The 19,046-nt window shown below is 44.0% G+C and overlaps 4 protein-coding genes across 4 annotated transcripts; 2 read left to right on the plus strand and 2 right to left on the minus strand.

Annotated features, from left to right (window-relative positions):
* Window positions 1-5,017: 5,017 nt before the first annotated feature.
* On the plus strand, window positions 5,018-5,494 carry BCR41DRAFT_370359 (hypothetical protein; the record flags this gene model as incomplete). Its single annotated transcript, XM_022026527.1, has 2 exons — window positions 5,018-5,108; window positions 5,250-5,494. 2 exons carry the CDS (start codon window positions 5,018-5,020, stop codon window positions 5,492-5,494), a joined length of 336 nt encoding a protein of 111 aa, XP_021881934.1.
* Window positions 5,495-13,035: 7,541 nt separating this feature from the next.
* BCR41DRAFT_335917 (Alpha/Beta hydrolase protein) lies at window positions 13,036-15,401 on the plus strand (the record flags this gene model as incomplete). Its single annotated transcript, XM_022022011.1, has 5 exons — window positions 13,036-13,572; window positions 13,755-13,811; window positions 13,940-14,105; window positions 14,166-14,877; window positions 14,944-15,401. The coding sequence occupies exons 1-5, from the start codon at window positions 13,142-13,144 to the stop codon at window positions 15,399-15,401; spliced, it is 1,824 nt and encodes a 607-aa protein (XP_021881935.1). The 5' UTR covers window positions 13,036-13,141.
* Window positions 15,402-15,618: 217 nt separating this feature from the next.
* Window positions 15,619-18,232, minus strand: BCR41DRAFT_352701 (Metalloenzyme, LuxS/M16 peptidase-like protein). The gene is made up of 3 exons (XM_022023994.1): window positions 18,077-18,232; window positions 17,272-17,469; window positions 15,619-16,855 (listed from the first exon to the last, which is right to left on the minus strand). The coding sequence occupies exons 1-3, from the start codon at window positions 18,137-18,139 to the stop codon at window positions 15,701-15,703; spliced, it is 1,416 nt and encodes a 471-aa protein (XP_021881936.1). The 5' UTR covers window positions 18,140-18,232; the 3' UTR covers window positions 15,619-15,700.
* A 194-nt stretch (window positions 18,233-18,426) lies between these two features.
* Window positions 18,427-19,022, minus strand: BCR41DRAFT_370362 (hypothetical protein; the record flags this gene model as incomplete). The annotated part of the gene is made up of 2 exons (XM_022026528.1): window positions 18,427-18,711; window positions 18,837-19,022. The coding sequence occupies 2 exons, from the start codon at window positions 19,020-19,022 to the stop codon at window positions 18,427-18,429; spliced, it is 471 nt and encodes a 156-aa protein (XP_021881937.1).
* Between the last annotated feature and the right edge of the window lie 24 nt (window positions 19,023-19,046).

Raw genomic sequence — 19,046 nt, forward strand, 5'->3', positions numbered from 1 at the left:
ATAGCCAACATGCGTCAAGACCATTCTTTTTTGACCAAATGCAACATCCCACACATGCAGGAAAAAAGTATCGTAACAGCCATACACGATTTCCTGACCATTAGGTGAATACACAATTTTCCAAACATCAGACTCATGATCTTCGAGTAGTAACATCTGCTGTCCTGATGCCGCATCCCACACTCGTAATGTTCCATCAAAGCTACCAGCTGCAACTTGCTTCCCGTCTGGTGAATATGCCAAACTCGACACAACATCGGTATGGCCCTCTAATCTGTGTATGAGTACGCCTGAATAGGTGTCCCACACTCGCACTGACCCATCTTTACCTGCTGAAGCAAGGTGATCTCCGCTTGGCGAGTATACTACACATCTAATTTCCTGTTCATGGTCTATCAACTTGTAAATCAATGCTCCTGACGTCGTATCCCAAACCAAAACAATATCACCATAATAACGCCAGGAGGCGATATATCGGCTGTCGGGTGAGTATATCAAATCATTGCAGAGCTCATCCACCTCCAGAGTCCAAAGCTTCTCCCATGTTGATGTGTCATACACCGTAATAAAACTTTGTGATTCATCTCTGATAGCTGCAGATAATGTCTTCCCATCAGGTGAATATGACCCTCTTGGTCCCTCGCCATTGACTTTAAGGTGCGGCCATTCTCCAAACTGTATCCCTGCCATCTTTGCTCCACTTAGGTCTGCTCCGCGAAGCCAACAGTTCTGTAATTTAGCTTTCCTCAGATCTGCTCCTTGAAGTTGGGCATACTCAAAAAGACCGCGACTGAGATCTGCTCCTGGAATCTGGATACCTCGCAAGTCTGCTTCGTTGAATGACTCGCCTGCTCGAATCAAGATTGTCATCGCATTGGCTGCTGCTATCCGCCACTTGCTATCACTCTTCGAGAGCTCCACATACATGTGCAGCTGCTGTCTGAATCTTTCTTCAAGTTGCACGCGATCCTCTAGGAACTGAAGGATAGATGGTTCATCCACAAAGCTCCTCCATACTAAAGGTGACATCTCATCAACTTTGATTGCATCAATTCCTTGTTCATCTTCCTTGATGTCTATGCCTTCAAAGCTAAACACTGAACCGATGCTCTGTCGACGAGAAGTTGAAGTTGCCGCCTTAGTTTCCTCACCCTTTACGGAAGCATTCGTTCCTAGCTGTGGCTCAAAGATCGCTCGTACCAGGCTGTACTCCAGGATAGATCGATGAATGAACCGATGCTGACTGCCTGTACGGTTCAACGGTGATGCCTCGCGTAATAGGTCCCTTCCATCCTCTTTGTCAAAATGTCTTTCTTTCCATGTACCCTTGTCATTGTATGGTGAGTACTCCACCACTGGATTGCCATCTTGATGTTTATAGATCGCTACAGCTAGCTCTGTAAGATACTTGATCCCATGCTGTGCAAAGCCCCCATCCAACAGCTTGTGGAACATCCTTCTGTCTTCTGGCCTTAGTGTCTCGCCTAGTCGCTTCTTGCCTCGTTCGAGCCATTGTTCAACAAACTGATCATACAGTATGACACGTTTGATCTTGGTGTTGGAGATGTCTTGATCTGGATCCACCATCCGTGGTAGTACTTGCAGTGACATCGATAGCATGAATGGGTTCTTCACAAGGTCTTGTAGGCTAGGGACCATCTGGAGTGCTCGTTGGTAGTCCTCCACTTGCCACATTGGGTCCATAGTATCGACATATTGTTCGATATAATCATCGATCTGAGCCTCAGAGAATGGCACAATCACAGCTTCTTGAAACAATACAACATCTACTTGGTAATTACGGCTCATAGGTTGGAATCGGTCTCGATAGTCCAATCCAAGATACTCACTGCGACAGCTGATCACCATCTGAGCCTTCCATTCTCCAGGCTGGTTCAACCGGTTGGCTACATACAAGTTATTGGTCTGCATGCTCTCGTCATATCCATCACAGATCAGGATGAATGACCGGCTCATCTTCAGTTCTTTGATCTGTGGGTCTGTAAAGCCATAGTCTCGCAACTGCTTTGTAACCAGCTGCTTTTCTGGCTTGTCGATGGCTGGAAGGTTAATAAACAGTGGAATCCGGCCATGTCCCTTCTGGTATGCATCCCAGAGTGTGCGCTCCAGTGTGCGGTTGAATGTAGACTTGCCTGCTCCTGAATCTCCTTGGACAAGTAACACTTTCTGGTCACTATTCAGGAAGTGGTTCACCTTGTCCATCAGCAAGAACACCTCGTCATCGCTCGCTTGAGGACTTGCTTTTGCATATTGTGGGATGTAGAACCCTTGATCATTTCCAACTTCAATCCGCTGTCTTTTTAGTTGGCGTAGACTGTCCTCGACATCAGGCCTCTTTTGCGCACGGTCAAGCAAATGAGAAGGTGTCGATGGAGTGAGTGTGACAATGAAGGAGTGTTGGATCACTGGCTCTTGGAGGTACTTTCTATATAGTTCTTGCTTCTTGATGTCCCCATCCACCTCAAGGTCATTCAAGAGACCAGTAGTGACTGAATATAAAAGTGGAATGAAAGATGTGTATGGAATAAATGAATTAATCACCATATACAGGATGCTACCAACTCCTTCATCAGCCATATTTGCAGAAATAGAAGAAGTACATACCCTGTAGAACATTCGGTGATAATGAGGATATCCTTCTAAGGATGCATATGATCCATTGCTTGATATGTGCATGGTTGCTCCATTCTTGGTCATTCCTGTAGATCTCTCCTAGGAGTGTAATGGCATCTTGTCGAGTATCCATGGCCCACTTTGTATCAGACGCAATCTGTCCTAGTCTCTGACATAGACCCCATTGGAATGCTGCATCATTTCGACAAGGTACTTCACATACAAGAGTCTTGAACTTGATAAACTCGTCTGTCTGGAGTAGTGCATCCGCTCCACGAAGTGCTGGATACCATGCTGACTTTCGACTAAAGCTGAGCCCTTCTTCCATGCATTGTTTGAACATTGCTCCGCTTTCATACAGCGAGGCTGTACCCTCACACACTTGCAGGCCCATATCAAAGGCTTCTGTTGCAGAAGGGAGCCCTTTCTGGATATTGCTTATCTCATCCATAAAGCCATTTAGATCCAAGCCTTTGGCCGCACTCACAACTCCAAACACTCCTCGGAGTACTGCTGATGTCCGCCGAAGCATGGCTTGCATTGTTGATTCGTCGTCTGGAATATACAGCAGAGCTTGGAAGGCATAAGCTGCTTGATAGACTAGCTGTGGATCTGTGCTATCTCTCAAGCCTTTGAGGTATGCTGCAAGTGGTTCATGGAGTTGTTCTCGCTTCAGACCCTTGACTTGGCTGTTGACCATGGCATCAAGCACATGTGAGACTGTAGCAGACAAGCGATAGAGATGTTCGGTAGATTGAGTATGTGTGCCTTGCAAGCGGGAACTGAGAGTGTTGAGAATTGAGACAAGATCATCCGAGTCGAGATATTCAGGAGGGGCATGTTGCATCAACTGAGCCAATCCTTCCAGCAAATGAGCCTCCAACATGATATTTTGACTAATTCCATTGACTAAAGCCATGAGTAGTGTCCTGAACTGATTCTGATTGAGCACTGGAGCGAGAGATACAGCCTCAGTGACAATTGCCTCGGTCTTGGTGTCATTGCTGATGAACATTTCAATCACATCTGATACCAGTTTGCACAATCGCTCATGCTCATCTTGATCGTTCGATATGGCTTTGCGCCACTCTTTCTCGTGGTCATTAAGATCATTTGTGGGGATGGAAGCGGTAGAGAGTAGACGAAGACAATACACAAGCTGATGGATGTCATTTAGGTAAACTCCAGGTTCTGGTAAGGTGTGTCTGATGACAACTGGAGCCTCATTGTGATTGAATATGTCCTTTGCAATTGTTGCAATTCTCTGTTCTGGTATCGTTTCAACGATTTTATTCGACCTACTGCAACTGGTTGCATTGATTTCTTGTTCGGTGCTGTTATTGCTGTTATTGCTGCTGCTGTTATTGTTTCCTTGGATGTATCCCCATTTCTCTGCTTTCTTGTCACGTCTTCGAGCATCATCTGAGTGTCCCAGTTGTTCGAATAAGCGAGCAAGCTCATTGTAGGCTGTGCCAATGCCTTGATGTAATCCCATGTCTCCATTCGAAGCTGAAGAAGCTGCAGACATTGAGGCGAGGGACTTTCGTGTAGGCCTCTGAATTCGAGACAGTACAGAGTCTGCATCAAGACATAGCTCCATCACTATGTCGCTATCGTCGTCTAGAGTGCGAGTACCCTTCATATAGAAATCGAAGAGTCTCAAAGCCTGTGTTGGCGAGAGTGCACTTCGTGATGGGGTTTTTGTCGAGCCAAACATTGGATTATTGCTTTCCTTTCTACCTTTGGATTAGATTATATCCAGATTCGTGAAAGAAGAATGGTTTATAAAGGGCTGGTGAGCGGAGGTAGCATTTTTTGTGGGTTTCAAGCATGTTTGCAGGCAACTTACAGATATGATTCAAAGAAATGAACTTGAGCTGCTGCAATGAGATTGTGATGTTGATGGAAGAAGAAAGTATGCATGCATGCAATGCTACAAGGCGGAAGAGGCGCTTTTCAAGAGTGTCTCTTTTGTGTTGCACAATTGGATTTTGGACCTGCGCTGAGTCCAGTTCCCTTTTCAAGTTGATTGACCATTTCTTACTGCGGATTAACCTTTCTTAATTGTGATGGTTAAAGAACAGATTCAGAGTTGCTTTTGGCACGTTAATGAAGAGGTTCATAAGGTCATTCTTGAGTACCATTAACAGCTCTGCTCAATTTCCTCCCATGTGTAGGAATTGTTAATGCTCTTCAGTAACATTTACTTGAATCAGTCATACCCCTCATTCTAATGATTATTCCTTCATTCTCCTCTCAATGGCATGCTGCACATGCTTTTTGTAATTAAAAATAAAAAAAAGAAAGATAAAGGACTATGCTAATCAGCGATTCAGTCCGAATCAATTCCTGTCTGTTATTGGGAGAGCATATTCAAGTACACATGTGCCTAGGGAGAAGACCTAAAAGGATCAAGATCGGTGATGTTCTTGTTAATTCATACTTTGGTGGCTCTGAATTCCTACTTGTCATTGGTAAGGTGGTAAGGAGTCAAAAAGAAGAAGGAAAAATCCGTATGAATACCCCATTGAAAAACTGATCAGTAAGATCAAAGTCAAGCAACTCTGATTGACATTTTTTCCTTTGCTTTGTACCTTACTTCTGATTGTGATAAGGATGTGGGATTGATACTACACATCCGAACCCAACGACGTCCATCAATCATCTTATTCGATACCATAATAAGATCAGAGGCAAGGATCTGGCACTCCTTTCGCAAGAAACAGTGTTAGCAGAGGTGTTGATTAAATTTGAACGACTCTACAAACAGTTTTTAGGAAGGAATGGACAAGGAGGTTCCAACAGTTTGAACAGATGTTATATAAGCAGTGTTTACATTCGGACGCAAATGTGGTGTTGACGACGTTGAAGCCTTATAAGCGGGTACGGATCCAGGGCATCACTTTGGATTTTGGACACTTGAGGACAGTGGAGGTGGATGATCAAGGGAACCGTCTCACAGAAATCATAAAGAGGGAGAAAAAAGACATAGATTATTTAAACCAACCCCAAACCACAACAACCCAACATTAGAAGTGGCTGCCATTACACCACATCAACCATTGATGCTTTGAGCGCGAAGTGGGTGAGCCACATGGCCATTAGGAAGGAGGAGAGAGAGACGATTTTCCTCATAATGCAACGACAATCGCACTTACACCCACACTATTTTTTGCGATAGCCGATAAGTGTTATTCATAAGTCTTTTGCCTGCTCCATCCTAGAGCCACTAATAAAGGAGGCATCTACTTGCCTTTGACAGCTTCAATGATGTGATTGAAGGCTCAGCACTGACCCGGATTCATATCGTCATATACGCTTCTTACTCAAACCTCTCATGCTTGTGTATATGATAATGATCTGTATTTATCTCTGAGAAACGAAGCTTTACCCAAGCTATGAGGCATCTCCGCAAAGCCAGCTAGGCTGGGCTAGGTAAGCTCCGACCCCTTCAGAAGTATGTTCAATTTGCTGGTACGCTTGATCTGTTGTCCCAAAAGCAATCAGAACACACATGTCACATCATGATTCACATAAAACTATGTATTCGTATCAGAAAAACGCAATGGTTGATGCTTGTTTAGTATTGAACAGTAAATTATAGTCGTCCCTCTTGGGCATATTGATTGCATCTCCTGCTTATTCAAAAAAGACACAAGCATGCCTTCGGTTATAATCTTTATTCACAATAATATACATCCTGTTTTTTTATCTTCTCAATCGCAAGGTCCACATGAAATGACATGTGCAAAACCACATTCATAACACATGCTGTATTTGAACTGGTAGTCTTTGATCGACCTACTTGGTGCTGCTGTTGTAGTCAACCGCATTCTTTCTCTCAAACCCACTGCATCTGAGACCCTCTCTACTGGACCTTGATGATGGTTCACTTGATTGGAGAAAGTCTTGGACTCGGATGTCATTAATGGTGTGACTACAGCTTGCTTAGATACCTCCTCTATGACCAATGGAAGGGAGTGCTCGCCTATAGCTCCTCGTTGCACCAAGAGCTTACTGTTGACCTCACTCAATCCAACCACATCTTGAATACACATGTTGCGAGCATTGAGGATCGTTTGGTTAGTGCTCCATTTCAGGCGATACTTATATTGACTGTTCTCTTGCACAATCTGCCACATCCGAATAGTACCATCTTCACATCCTGTGATCAGAAAGTAGTCTTCTTCGAAGGTATTCCATGCAAGCGCCCCAACGTCTTCACCTTCAGGTAGGATTTCAATCAAACAATGACCTGTCACTGGATCCCACACTCGCACTGTTTTATCCCTACTGCGTGAGGCAATATACTTCCCATCAGGCGAATAAGATACTTCCTCGACAGCCTTGGTATGTCCTTCAAGCGTATGCAGTTCTGCTCCCGATTCCAAATCGATCACTGTGATTTTATCTCTTTCAATCCCTGAAATATAAGCCATCTCTTGACAACATGGTGAAAATACTGCACATTGCCCACTCTCCGCTATGTAACAGCGTTCACCTGTTTCTGCGTTCAGTACTTGCAGGGGTCCAGTAATATCGTAGTAGAACACGATCTTACGACTGTCATGCGAGTATCTGATTAAAGCGCTAACTCCTTCAGATTCTACTTCATACTGAAGGCTCCACGATTCAGTTGACAAAACCATGAGAACGCCTTTATACAAAGCAATCTGGCGGCCATCGGGTGAGAATGCGACATACCCAAAATATCCATCGTTGCACTGTTGAGTATGGGTGAGCTCTCCTGTTTGTGTATCCCATATGGTTACATCTCCAGATTTATGGACACAAGCAATTTGGACCCCAATAGGTGAGAAGGCAAAGTTCTCGCAGGCATCTTCGGCTTGTTCGCCTTGGAGTTCCAAATAATGGACAGCTTGACCTGTTCGAGTATCCCAAAGGTAGACCCATGGGGAATGATAACGGCGCGAAGCAAGCAACAGACCATCGGGTGAATATATGATATCGGATGCATCTCCATCACTTCTCTGTAAAACATGAATGGACTGCCCTGTCCATGCATCCCACATACGCACTGTCTGATCACCACTGCGTGAAGTTATTTGATTTCCATCTGGCGAGACTCTAATGCCATGGACCGGCCCCAAATTACTATATGAATCATGACTAGATTGCTGTGAGCGTGCATCCCACAGGCGTACTGTATCATATTCGCTAAAGGATGCAATCTGATGGCTGTTTGGTGAGTATGCCACCCAGTCTATCATAGAGCGGCTATAAAAGATATTCATGAGTTGCCCTGACCTCGTGTCCCAAACTCGTACTGTATGGTCATAACTGCAAGCGGCTATTTGTTCCCCATTTGGTGAATACTTAAGGTCGATGATATCATGGGTAAATCCTTCAAAGACATGGATAAGTTTCCCTGTTTGCGTATCCCACTGATATACTTTTCGCTCGGTGAATGAAGCAGCGAATCTCCCTTTAGGTGAATACTGAATGCCTCTCACACGGTCATCGTGCGTCAAGACCATTCTTTTTTGACCAGATGCAACATCCCACACATGCAGGGAGCAATCACCGTAACAGCGAGATATAATTTCCTGACCATTAGGTGAATACACAATCTGCCAAACGTCAGACCCAGGATCATCGAGTATCAGTATCTGCTGCCTTGATGCCGCATCCCACACTCGTAATTTCCCATCCCAGCTACCAGCTGCAACTTGCTTCCCGTCTGGTGAATATGCCAAACTCCGCACAACGCCGGTATGGCCTTCTAGTATGTATTTGAGTATCCCTGAATGGGTGTCCCACACTCGCAATGGCCCATCTTTACCTACCGAAGCAAGACGATCTCCACTTGGCGAGTATACTACACTGTTAATTTTCTGTTCATCGTCTATCAACTTGTGAATCAATACCCCTGACGTCGTATCCCAAACCAAAATAATATCATCATAATGGCCCCAGGAGGCGATATATCGGCTGTCAGGCGAGTATATCAAATCTTCGCAGAGTCTATCATCCTCTAGAGTCCAAAGCTCCTCCCATGTTAACGTGTCATACACCGTAATCGAATATCTGCGTGATTCATCTCTGATAACTGTAGATAGTGTCTTTCCATCAGGTGAATATGAACCTCTTAATGCCATGCCATTGACTTTAAGATGCGGCCATTCTCCAAACTGTACTCCCGCCATCTTTGCTCCACTCAAGTCGGCTTCTTGAAGCCAACAGCTCCGTAAGTTCACCTTCCTCAGATCAGCCCCTTGAAGTTGGGCATACTCAAAAAGACCGCGACTGAGATCTGCTCCTGGGATCTGGATACCTTGTAAGTCTGCTTCGTTGAATGATTCTCCTGCTCGTACCAAGATCGTCATCGCATTGGCTGCTGCTATCCGCCACTTGCTATCACTCTTCGAGAGCTCCACATACATGTGCAGCTGCTGTCTGAATCTTTCTTCAAGTTGCACGCGATCCTCTAGGAACTGAAGGATAGATGGTTCATCCACAAAGCTCCTCCATACTAAAGGTGACATCTCATCAACTTTGATTGCATCAATTCCTTGTTCATCTTCCTTGATGTCTATGCCTTCAAAGCTAAACACTGAACTGATGCTCTGTCGACGAGAAGTTGAAGTTGCCACCTTAGTTTCCTCATCCTTTACGGAAGCATTCGTTCCTAACTGTGGCTCAAAGATCGCTCGTACTAGACTGTACTCCAGAATAGATCGATGAATGAACCGATGCTGACTGCCTGTACGGTTCAACGGTGACGCCTCGCGTAATAGGTCCCTTCCATCCTCTTTGTCAAAATGTCTTTCTTTCCATGTACCCTTGTCATTGTATGGTGAGTACTCCACCACTGGATTGCCATCTTGATGTTTATAGATCGCTACAGCTAGCTCTGTAAGATACTTGATCCCATGCTGTGCAAAGCCCCCATCCAACAGCTTGTGGAACATCCTTCTGTCTTCTGGCCTTAGTGTCTCGCCTAGTCGCTTCTTGCCTCGTTCGAGCCATTGTTCAACAAACTGGTCATACAGTATGACACGTTTGATCTTGGTGTTGGAGATGTCTTGATCTGGATCCACCATCCGTGGTAGTACTTGTAGCGACATCGATAGCATGAATGGATTCTTCACAAGGTCTTGTAGGCTAGGGACCATCTGGAATGCTCGTTGGTAGTCCTCCACTTGCCACATTGGGTCCATAGTATCGACATATTGTTCGATATAATCGTCGATCTGAGCCTCAGAGAATGGCACAATCACAGCTTCTTGAAACAATACAACATCTACTTGGTAATTACGGTCCATAGGTTGGAATCGATCTCGATAGTCCAATCCAAGATACTCACTGCGACAGCTGATCACCATCTGAGCCTTCCATTCTCCAGGCTGGTTCAACCGGTTGGCTACATACAAGTTATTGGTCTGCATGCTCTCGTCATATCCATCACAGATCAGGATGAATGACCGGTTCATCTTCAGTTCTTTGATCTGTGGGTCTGTAAAGCCATAGTCTCGCAGCTGCTTTGTAACCAGCTGCTTTTCTGGCTTGTCGATGGCTGGAAGGTTGATAAACAGTGGAATCCGGCCATGTCCCTTCTGGTATGCATCCCAGAGTGTGCGCTCCAGTGTGCGGTTGAATGTAGACTTGCCTGCTCCTGAATCTCCTTGGACAAGTAACACTTTCTGGTCACTATTCAGGAAGTGGTTCACCTTGTCCATCAGCAAGAACACCTCGTCATCGCTCGCTTGAGGACTTGCTTTTGCATATTGTGGGATGTAGAACCCTTGATCATTTCCAACTTCAATCCGCTGTCTTTTTAGTTGGCGTAGACTGTCCTCGACATCAGGCCTCTTTTGCGCACGGTCAAGCAAATGAGAAGGTGTCGATGGAGTGAGTGTGACAATGAAGGAGTGTTGGATCACTGGCTCTTGGAGGTACTTTCTATATAGTTCTTGCTTCTTGATGTCCCCATCCACCTCAAGGTCATTCAAGAGACCAGTAGTGACTGAATATAAAAGTGGAATGAAAGATGTGTATGGAATAAATGAATTAATCACCATATACAGGATGCTACCAACTCCTTCATCAGCCATATTTGCAGAAATAGAAGAAGTACATACCCTGTAGAACATTCGGTGATAATGAGGATATCCTTCTAAGGATGCATATGATCCATTGCTTGATATGTGCATGGTTGCTCCATTCTTGGTCATTCCTGTAGATCTCTCCTAGGAGTGTAATGGCATCTTGTCGAGTATCCATGGCCCACTTTGTATCAGACGCAATCTGTCCTAGTCTCTGACATAGACCCCATTGGAATGCTGCATCATTTCGACAAGGTACTTCACATACAAGAGTCTTGAACTTGATAAACTCGCCTGTCTGGAGTAGTGCATCCGCTCCACGAAGTGCTGGATACCATGCTGACTTTCGACTAAAGCTGAGCCCTTCTTCCATGCATTGTTTGAACATTGCTCCGCTTTCATACAGCGAGGCTGTACCCTCACACACTTGCAGGCCCATATCAAAGGCTTCTGTTGCAGAAGGGAGCCCTTTCTGGATATTGCTTATCTCATCCATAAAGCCATTTAGATCCAAGCCTTTGGCCGCACTCACAACTCCAAACACTCCTCGGAGTACTGCTGAAGTCCGTCGAAGCATGGCTTGCACTGCCGATTCATCATCTGGGATATATTGCAAGGCTTGGAAGGCATAGGCTGCTTGATAGACTAGCTGTGGATTTGTGCTATCTTTCAGTGCCTTGAAGTATGCTGCAAGTGGTTCATGGAGTTGCTCTCGCTTCAGACCCTTGACTTGGCTGTTGACCATAGCATCAAGCACATGTGAGACTGTAGCGGACAAGCGATAGAGATGTTCGGTAGATTGAGTATGTGTGCCTTGCAAGCGGGAACTGAGAGTATTGAGGATCGAAACAAGGTCATCCGAGTCGAGATATTCAGGAGGAGCATGTTGCATCAACAGGGCCAATCCTTCCAGCAAATGAGTCTCTAGTATGACATTCTGGCTGATCCCGTTGACTAAAGCCATGAGCAGTGTCCTGAACTGGGTTTGATTAAGAACTGAAGCCAGAGATATAACTTCAGCTACAGCTGCTTCGGTCTTGGTATCCTCGCTGGTAAACAATTCAATCACATCCGAAGCAAGCTTATGCAGTCGCTCATGTTCATCTTGGTCATCCGATATAGCTTGGCGCCATTTCTTTTCGTTATCATTGAGGTCATTTGTGGGGATAGAAGTAGTAGGGGACAGACGAAGACAATATACAAGCTGATGGATATCTTTCAGGTGAGTCCCAGGTTCTGGTAAGCTATGCCTAGTAACTGTTAGAGGTTCATCGTGTTTGAATATATCCTTTGCAATAGTTGCAATGACTTTTGCTGGAGATGCTTCAGTTCTGGTGCTACTTATTTCAGCGCTTTCTTGCTCGCTGTTATTGTTATTGTTGTCGATATTGATGTCATCACTGTCATTGTTGCTACTATTGATGTTATCACTGTTATCGCTGTTACTGTTGCTGCTCTTTCGAATGTATCCCCATTTCTCAGCTTTCCTATCGCATCTCTGTACTTCACTCGAGTATCCCAGATGCTCAAACAAGCGAGCAAGCTCATAGTAAGCTGAGGCTATGCCTTGACGCAATGTCATGCCTTCATTGGAAGCTGGAGAAGCTGACGGAGCTGAGGAAAATGAGGCAAGGGCCTTTCTTTCAGACTGCTGGATTCGAGTCATCACAGCGTCAGCATCGAGACATAGCTCCGTCAACACGCTGTTGTCGTCACTCATGGTGCGAGTGCCTTCCATATAGAACTTGAAGAGTCTCAGAGCCTGTGCTGGCAAGAGTGCATTTTGTGATGGAGTTTTTGTCGTGCCAAACATGGCTTCCTTATCTCACCCTGTGGACTGGGATCTATTCATTCCAGAGGAAGAAGAATGATTATATATGGCAGTGTTTTTTAGTATCGATATTTATGAGGGAAAAGTGTTCATTTCGCTTGTCCTGAGTGTGTGTGTCTGTGTGTCTCTTACATGTATTGAGACTTGAGGGCCTGAGACTGGAAGAAAGAAAAAAAAGAAATGAGACTGTGTGGTGTAAGGGATGATGATGGAGAATAAAAGAATAAGAAAAGAGAGAAAGAAAGACACTTTATGCATGGAAGGACAGATGTTACAGTTATTGACTCTTTGAAGAGATCAGCTCTAAGGAAACACCTTCATTTGGCTCCATGGAACGGATTTTTCGATCGACCATTCAAGTGCATTCAAATAAGATTATAAGATTGCACTGCATATCAGAGCGTTGTCAAAGGAAAAGCATTAGAAGAGTTGGGTTAAATAATCAAAGAACAAACCGATCGATTGGCCATGTTTTTTTTGTTTGTTTTTTTACCCCTGAAATTCTTTTTCTCTTTCTTTTTCGCTCTGGACAATTGGTTCCATCGCTCTAGAACACACTCTCTTTCTCTTTGCTCTTCTTTCCTTCTCACCATTCTTATTATCATCCAAAATGGGAGCAGGATACATCATGATGGTCATACTGTTGGTGATCTGTACGATCACAACAACAACTACTATTGTTGTTGTTGTTGCAGATCCACTTCCTCATCTACTGATGAAGGAACAGCGACAGCCACAACAGCTACAGCAACAGCAGCAGCATCAATATAGGCAACAGCAACAACAACAGCAACATCAACAACAGCATCATCAACAACAGCATCAACAGCAACGAGAACAGGATGCAAACTCTTTTTCTAGTTCATATGCATTTTGTTCAAAAGGACATAAAGACTGTCTACATCATCTACGTGAGGAACATCGTGTGGTAGGATCCGCTTTACCGTGGGAAAATGGACATGAACCCATTGAAGAGAGCTTTGCAGGACATTTCCCAATCCGCTCTTGGAAACAAAATGGATACCATGGTGAGACGAGCATGTAAAGTCCTAGACAAACAATAACTATTACGGGAAAGAGAAAGAAAAAAGAAAAAGAAAAGAAAGATCGAATTAAAGTGGATTTGAATCTAATATGAAGCGCTCTAAAAAAAACCTCTTACTACTGCTTCTGATGTTTTGATAACTGGTCTCGAATCCGTTTACTTTGGTTTTGCTCAAAAGGTTTTATTGGTATTTCCCTGCTGCCAAACCCAAGACGAAAGATCCCCCGTTGGTCCTGTAAGTCTTCTACAATCCCCCCTTCATTCCATTCTTTCTAAAAAAAAAAAAAAAAAAAAATGAACATGCATGTGTGTGACTGCATTACAAACATTTTTTCTTTTACACCAAAAAAAAAAAAAAAATAGCTGGCTCCAAGGTGGTCCCGGAAGTAGCTCGATGATCGGACTCTTTTATGAGAATGGACCTCTTCGCGTGAACAACAGATTGAAACTGGAGCGAAAGCCTCATAGTTGGTCAGATGAATATTCAGTCCTTTTCATCGATCAACCTGTCGGCACTGGATATTCCTATGTCACCCGTCTTCAGGATAGCAATAATCTTGAAGTGAAAGACCCAAATACAATCCAAAAGATCCTGAACGATCTTGAGCAGGAGCTCCATCAGGACCAAACTATTGAACAACAACTATTTGAATCCTTATCAACACCAACATCATCAGCAAAAACTTTTGAACATAAATGCGCAGCCAGTCGACAGAACAGAATCAAATCTCAAGCATCATCCTATTTAAACGGTTATGTCAAAGATGAACGTGGGGTCGCTGCAGATTTGATCATCTTTCTGGATCAATTTTATCAACGTTACCCCGAAGTTCAAAACAAAGATCTCTATTTGACTGGTGAGAGCTATGCTGGCAAATATATCCCTGCACTAGCCTATGGGATCATGGAAAGCAACAAGGATCGGAGTAAAGACAAGAGGAACAGGGACAGTAAATGTAAACAGATTCTATTCCCTCTCAAGGGTATTGCACTCGGAAACAGTCTGACAGATCCTATCAGTCAAGTTCAGGTCCATGCAGATCATGCCTATTATATGGGTCTCATTACAAAGAAACAGGCTGACAAGATGAGATCTCTTCAGGATCAATCCGTCCTTGCAGCTAAACAAGGTCGATTTTTGGATTCCAATCAACATCGTCTTCATGTATTTGATCTCTTCAGAAACGCAACAGGTGGTTTAAATATGTATGATATTCGCAAGGGCTCTGTTCCCAACAATTGGTCTGTGATGGAAAGCTTTATGAATCTGCCCTCTGTAAAGGATACTTTGAATGTCTTTGGTCCTCGCACTGCGTTCCTCAAGGAACATAACGTTTCTAAAGAAGAGATCCAACGGATTGAAGAAGGGCGTGCCAAAACTCTGTTCTTCAAGGACCCGTTGGTCTATGGTACTCTGCTAGGGGATATTATGAAGAGTGCTGCTTGGATGGTATCAGAACTGTTACAGCAAGGGATCAGAGTCCTGGCTTACCAGGGCATCTTCGATTACAGAGATGCTGTTACAGGTTCCACCTCTTGGATCGAGCATCTGGACTGGCCTGGTCACGAGGCCTTCCTGAAGGAGGACAGAAAAATATGGTTGAATAATGGGACGTTGGCAGGGTATGTGACTGAGGTACCGGGCTTGGCCTGGGTAGTCATCCTTGGGGCTGGCCATTTGGTTCCCATGGACCAAGGCGCCAACAGTCTGGCGATGCTCAAGAGTTGGATTGATGGGTCTAGCATGCACAGCATACCACTACAAGAAGGTTATGTTGTACCTACAATTAAGAAAATAGAGGAGCAAAGTTCATTCTTTCCTTAAAGCATAGAGCATAGCCTTTTCTTTTCTTTTCTTTCTTTCTTTCTTTCTTTCTTTCTTTCATTTTTTTTTGCAAACTCATTCTGAACAATATCATCTAGATTTTAGAAACATTTTGTTCATTTTTTTCTTTTTTAGATGCTTTGTAATAATAATAATAAAAAAAGAGAGAACTACTCCAACTCCATCGCCATATATTCAAAAGTTTGTGTGTGTGTGTGTGTTTTTTTTTTTTTTGTGCTTCTTATCCAATCCAATTCCAATCCTATCTTATCTTATCAAATGTAATGTGTCTAGTTTGTTTAGAATCTGTTCCAGGACATGGAGTTACGGACGCGAACATAATCGGGCAAGCACTCGATGGGACCGAGACCGACCATGGCGATCTCACGATCCCAGAGGTACTGAGAGGCAACACGGCGGACATCATCAGCTGTGATCTTGCTGATCAATTTCTCAACCTCCTGAGGAGAGGTGCGCTTGCCAGTTGTGACCAATTGACGTCCAATATCCTCAGCAATGGCAGTGGTGCCGTCCAAGCCCAAGAGAAGGGATGACTTGAGCTGTTGCTTAGCACGCTCGACCTCGGCAGCGGTGACGGAGGTAGTCAAACGAGCCCACTCCTTCTGAGCAAAGTGGACCAAATCATCCTGGGAATCCTTGTTCTCGGTGATGAAGTAAATACCAAAGAGACCAGTATCAGTATAGGAAGTGTTGAAGGACATGAAAGAGCTGGCCAGCTTGTTCTGGTGAACAATGGCCGACAAGCGGGATGAGGTGTGAGCAGAGGCGCCGAGGGAGCGATCCCAGGTACCGATGATGGACTGCATCACAAGCATGGTATAGTAGTCTGGTGAAGTCCAGCCGCAGCCCTCGACAGCGATGGCAATGTGAGCCTGGGTCATGGTGTCATCCTGAAGACGGATCTCGGAACCAGTAAAGTTGGGGGCGAAGGTGTAGGTCTTGCCAAGGCCAGTGGGGTTGGCCGAGACAGGGAGCTTGCTAAAGTGCTGTTCAGCCAACTGGACAAGAGCATCGTGATCAACACCACCAGCACCGACAAGGACCATACGATCAGCAGTGTAGTTGGTCTTGATATAGTTGGCAAGATCATCGCGGGTCAAGGACTTGATGTTCTCCTTTGGTCCCAAGATGGTGCGACCGAGAGCCTCACCTTGGAAGGCGGTGGCGTGCAAATGATCAAAGACGACTTCCTCGAGCTGCTTCTCAACCTCCTGCTGCTCACGAAGAATGACATCACGCTCACGCTCGATGGCAGCGTTGTTCAAGGTGGAGTTTTGAAGAATGTCAGAAAGGATTTCAACAGACTTTGGAATATCAGACTTGAATGACTTTGCGTAGTAGACAGTCTGTTCGCGAGAGGTGTAGGCGTTCAAATGAGCTCCCATGTTTTCAATCTGCATCTCAATGTCGTGCTGGCTGCGAGTTGCGGTGCCCTATAGAAGCAAATATTACATGTATAATGTAAGGACAGTCAGCTCAATTATACTGGTCAACAGCCTTTTTTTTTTTTTTTTTTTTGTTTTTTTTTTTTTTTTTTGTTTTCCTCCTCTGTTTCCTTTTTCTTGCTGCTTCATTATCGTGCAAAATAAAATAGGGTATAGTAACTAATGTTCAATCCGTTGATGTCGCTTTGTTTTGAATAAAAGTCGAATCCATGCCTTTTTCAACTTTGTCGCCTGAAATCCAGAGTCAAGTCAATGCTGTCATTTGAGGTCTCGTTTTACATGTACACTCTTTTCCATCCTATCCGTCAATTCTTTTTTTTTTCTTTTTTTTTTTTTTTCTGGACTTTTCCATATCCTTGATCATGTCCAGTTGAGAATAGGAAAAATATCCGGTCGATTGATACCTTGAAGGCCATGTGCTCCAAAAAGTGGGCAGCACCGTTGTTCGCGGCAGTCTCAGCACGACTGCCAGCATCAATGAAGACACCAACGGTAGCAGTCTGGGCGGAGGGGTTGGATTCGGTGGCGACTGTTAAGCCGTTCTTGAGAGAGGTGATGCGAGTACCAAACTGGGTGGCAGCTGTGGCAAGAGGACGGATGGCCTAGAATAGCAGACCAAAAAAGAAAAATAAAAAATAAAAAATATATTAGAAGTTGTAAAGTCCGTTGTAAGAAAATAAAATGTCGGCTGATTAATTAATTAATGTAGTCGTTAATAATTATTCATGAGCATTGAACGGAAATGTAATGATGTTTGAGGCGTGTCTTTTTTTTCCTTGCAACTTCATATCTTGTTCGCCAAGTTAAAAAAATAAAATATAAAAAAAAAAGGATAAAAAAATGAATGACATCTTGTATCCACTGTTACAGGTTCTAGCCATTCTTGTGCACATTGAAATTGTTGAATAGGTGACCGGATACCAGGAAGGTGATCTGACGCGCTCCACGAATAAAATATAAAATAAAATAAAATAAATAAATAAATAAATAAAAAAGTCGAGAGTAATGGGATGGTATTTCTTCCAAGAGTCCAAGGATCTGCGATCATGACACTCGTAATGATAATAAAGTGTATAGAGATAAAGCAATGAAGAAGTAAAAGAGAGATAATGATGTCGGAGCATATTTCCGAGGCTAGAAAGAGGATTCCGAAGGGTCGGAAATGGCAGGAAGGGGGATGGATCCGATTGAGAAGAGAGTGGGTAGTACCTGGCGGGCCAAGGAAGGACGGCCAAGGCTGAAGGCGTTAGAGAGGAGTAAGCGAGAGGCCATTTCTATGGGGAGGAAAGAAGGAAGAGAAAAGGGAAAGGGGAGGGATAAATGGAGCGAGGATGAAGTTGAGCAAAGCAAAGCAAAAACAAATTCAAATGTCTTTTTAATTATCCTCTCTCTTCCTCTCCTCTTGACCTTTTTGCTCTGTGCTTCGGAACAAAAACAAATCCCCATGCACGAAAAAATAGACTCGAGTGATAAAATCACGTGTTGAATACAAGCCACTGAGCAATCTTACTCTTACTTTTATCGCTTTTCTGAAACGTGGAAAAAAAAGAAAAAAAAAATCATTCCACTTGCCATGAATAACTGGTAAATCCATCTTTATTCAATGTCAATGGATTGTCCTCTGCACGAGGGAGGTTGCGAGGGTATAAATTTTGTAATATGAATAGAGTACTGAAGACATTTGGCGAAATAAGCAGGATGATCTTTATTCTCAAAGCTCGTCTCGTTTGTGTCTTTGTCGTAGAGTTTGGACATCCACCTGGATAACACCTTGAACTGCCGAGATTGCCTCGACCACTTGCCTGTTCCTTTGCTCTTCTAATTGCTCTTCTGGGCCTTGTGCCCTGTGTGGCCCATGTGTTGCTGCGGCGGGAGTAGATATATGGCTGTTGTTGCTATTATTATTATTATTATTATTACTATTGCTGTTATTGTTACTGTTACTATCGTCCTGATGAGATGAAGAGACCTTGGGTATCCGATAAAGCAGATGATTTTTGAGTTGGCCCACATGACCCAGGTACTCTATTCCCGCAAGAGAGCCATTGCTTGTTGCTGCTGCCGTCTGTGTGGAGGTCACGACCTGATCCAATGCCTCTGGATTGATTTTGACATCAAAATACGTATATAGGTTGAGGTCATATGTATGTGCCATGGTAGCAGCAGGAAAAATCCAGTA

This window comes from Lobosporangium transversale (genome assembly GCF_002105155.1).
Source record: "Lobosporangium transversale strain NRRL 3116 chromosome Unknown BCR41scaffold_16, whole genome shotgun sequence".
Classification (NCBI taxonomy): Eukaryota; Fungi; Mortierellomycota; class Mortierellomycetes; order Mortierellales; family Mortierellaceae; genus Lobosporangium; species Lobosporangium transversale.